This window comes from Phaethon lepturus, unplaced genomic scaffold (genome assembly GCF_000687285.1).
Source record: "Phaethon lepturus isolate BGI_N335 unplaced genomic scaffold, ASM68728v1 scaffold26572, whole genome shotgun sequence".
NCBI lineage: Eukaryota > Metazoa > Chordata > Aves > Phaethontiformes > Phaethontidae > Phaethon > Phaethon lepturus.
The window spans coordinates 1-1,382 of NW_010525939.1; the positions used below are offsets into that span (position 1 = coordinate 1).

The following is a 1,382-nucleotide window of genomic DNA, read 5'->3' on the forward strand; positions in this document are numbered from 1 at the left end:
GTCACAGCCCTGCGCTTGCAGGACTCCGGCACCTCCAGGTGCTCCAGGAAAACACCATCCTTGGGATTGTGAAAGTCCACCAGCAGCACGCTGAACACCAGCGAGGCCTGTGGAGGGATCACGGTCCCTGGGGAGGGGACGTGGGTCAGCCTGGACACGGGTCCCAATGCACTGAGGGGGCTCTGCGCGGAGCCGAGAAGGAAGGGGCCGGGCACGACGGGGTGATGCCCACCTCCAGGTGCTCCAGGAAAACACCATCCTTGGGATTGTGAAAGTCCACCAGCAGCACGCTGAACACCAGCGAGGCCTGTGGAGGGATCACGGTCCCTGGGGAGGGGACGTGGGTCAGCCTGGACACGGGTCCCAATGCACTGAGGGGGCTCTGCGCGGAGCCGAGAAGGAAGGGGCCGGGCACGACGGGGTGATGCCCAACTCACCGTAGCCCTTCTCCCCGTAGGCAAGGAACGGGGGGATGATGATGCTCCTCTTCTCCCCAGCGCACATGCCCAGCAGCCCCTGGTCCATGCCCTTGATCAGCCAGCCGGTGCCCACGTAGGTGTCGTAGGTGCCGTCCTTGCTGTAGCTGGTGGGGAGGAATGAGGGGGGACGGCTCCGGGGCCACGCCGGCTCCCCCAGCCTGAGCGGTGCTGGCGGGAGCTGGTTTGGGGGTCATGGAGCTGCACTGGCCTTGCTGGGGTGCGGGGAGGGAGAGTGTGGGGGGAGTCTGCTCTGACTGGGGTGCAGTGTGGGCCCCCATGTCCTGCCCCAGGGCAGCGTCCCCTGGTCCCTGCCACCCCAGTGCTCCCAAAGCCCGAGGCAGAGGGTGCACCCGAGCTCCAGTGCACCGTGGCCCAAGGCGAGGCTGCGCCCCAGCACCGGTGCCCCGTACCTGGAGTCGAAGGGAGTGCCATCCAGCAGCGTGCCATTGTAGTGGTACCGCACGAAGTCCGAGTTCTCCACCGTGCGGTTGCAGTGCTCCGGTTTGGAGAGGGTGGTGATCTGCAGCTTGTCGTTTTTGTTCCAGATGTCCAGCATGACGACATCAAAGTACAAGGTGGCGTCTGGGGGGATCAGCCCCGCTAAAGGGGCAGCAGCAAGGATGGAGCACCTTAGGTCGGAGCAAGGCCGAGCCCAGGCATGCCAAGGGCTCTGTCCCCTAAAGCCCTCCCAAGCCTGCGGCCACACATGCAGCCCCCCAGGAAAGCAGCAGAGCCAGTGGGGCAGGACCCCTCCGTCCCTGCTCAGGTACCACTTGCCTTGGCTATTCAGTGCCCTGGCAACGGAGCCGCCCTTTGCCAGCACCTGCCAGCTGGATACCTGACCTCCGTCCCCACTAACGCCCGCCCCAGGGGTTTGTTCCCTCCGTCCCCCTCCACCGTGCC

The 1,382-nt window shown here is 65.8% G+C and overlaps 1 protein-coding gene across 1 annotated transcript in view; it reads right to left on the minus strand.

Annotated features, from left to right (window-relative positions):
- Positions 1-5: 5 nt before the first annotated feature.
- Positions 6-1,382, minus strand: part of LOC104617565 (peptidyl-prolyl cis-trans isomerase FKBP10-like) — a gene marked incomplete at both ends in the record, with an annotated part of 1,613 nt that continues 236 nt past the window's right edge. The window contains 3 exons of the mRNA XM_010282918.1: positions 6-127; positions 438-583; positions 890-1,082. Of these exons, the coding sequence (XP_010281220.1) occupies positions 6-127; positions 438-583; positions 890-1,082 (461 nt within the window). The remainder of the gene's footprint in view (positions 128-437; positions 584-889; positions 1,083-1,382) is intronic.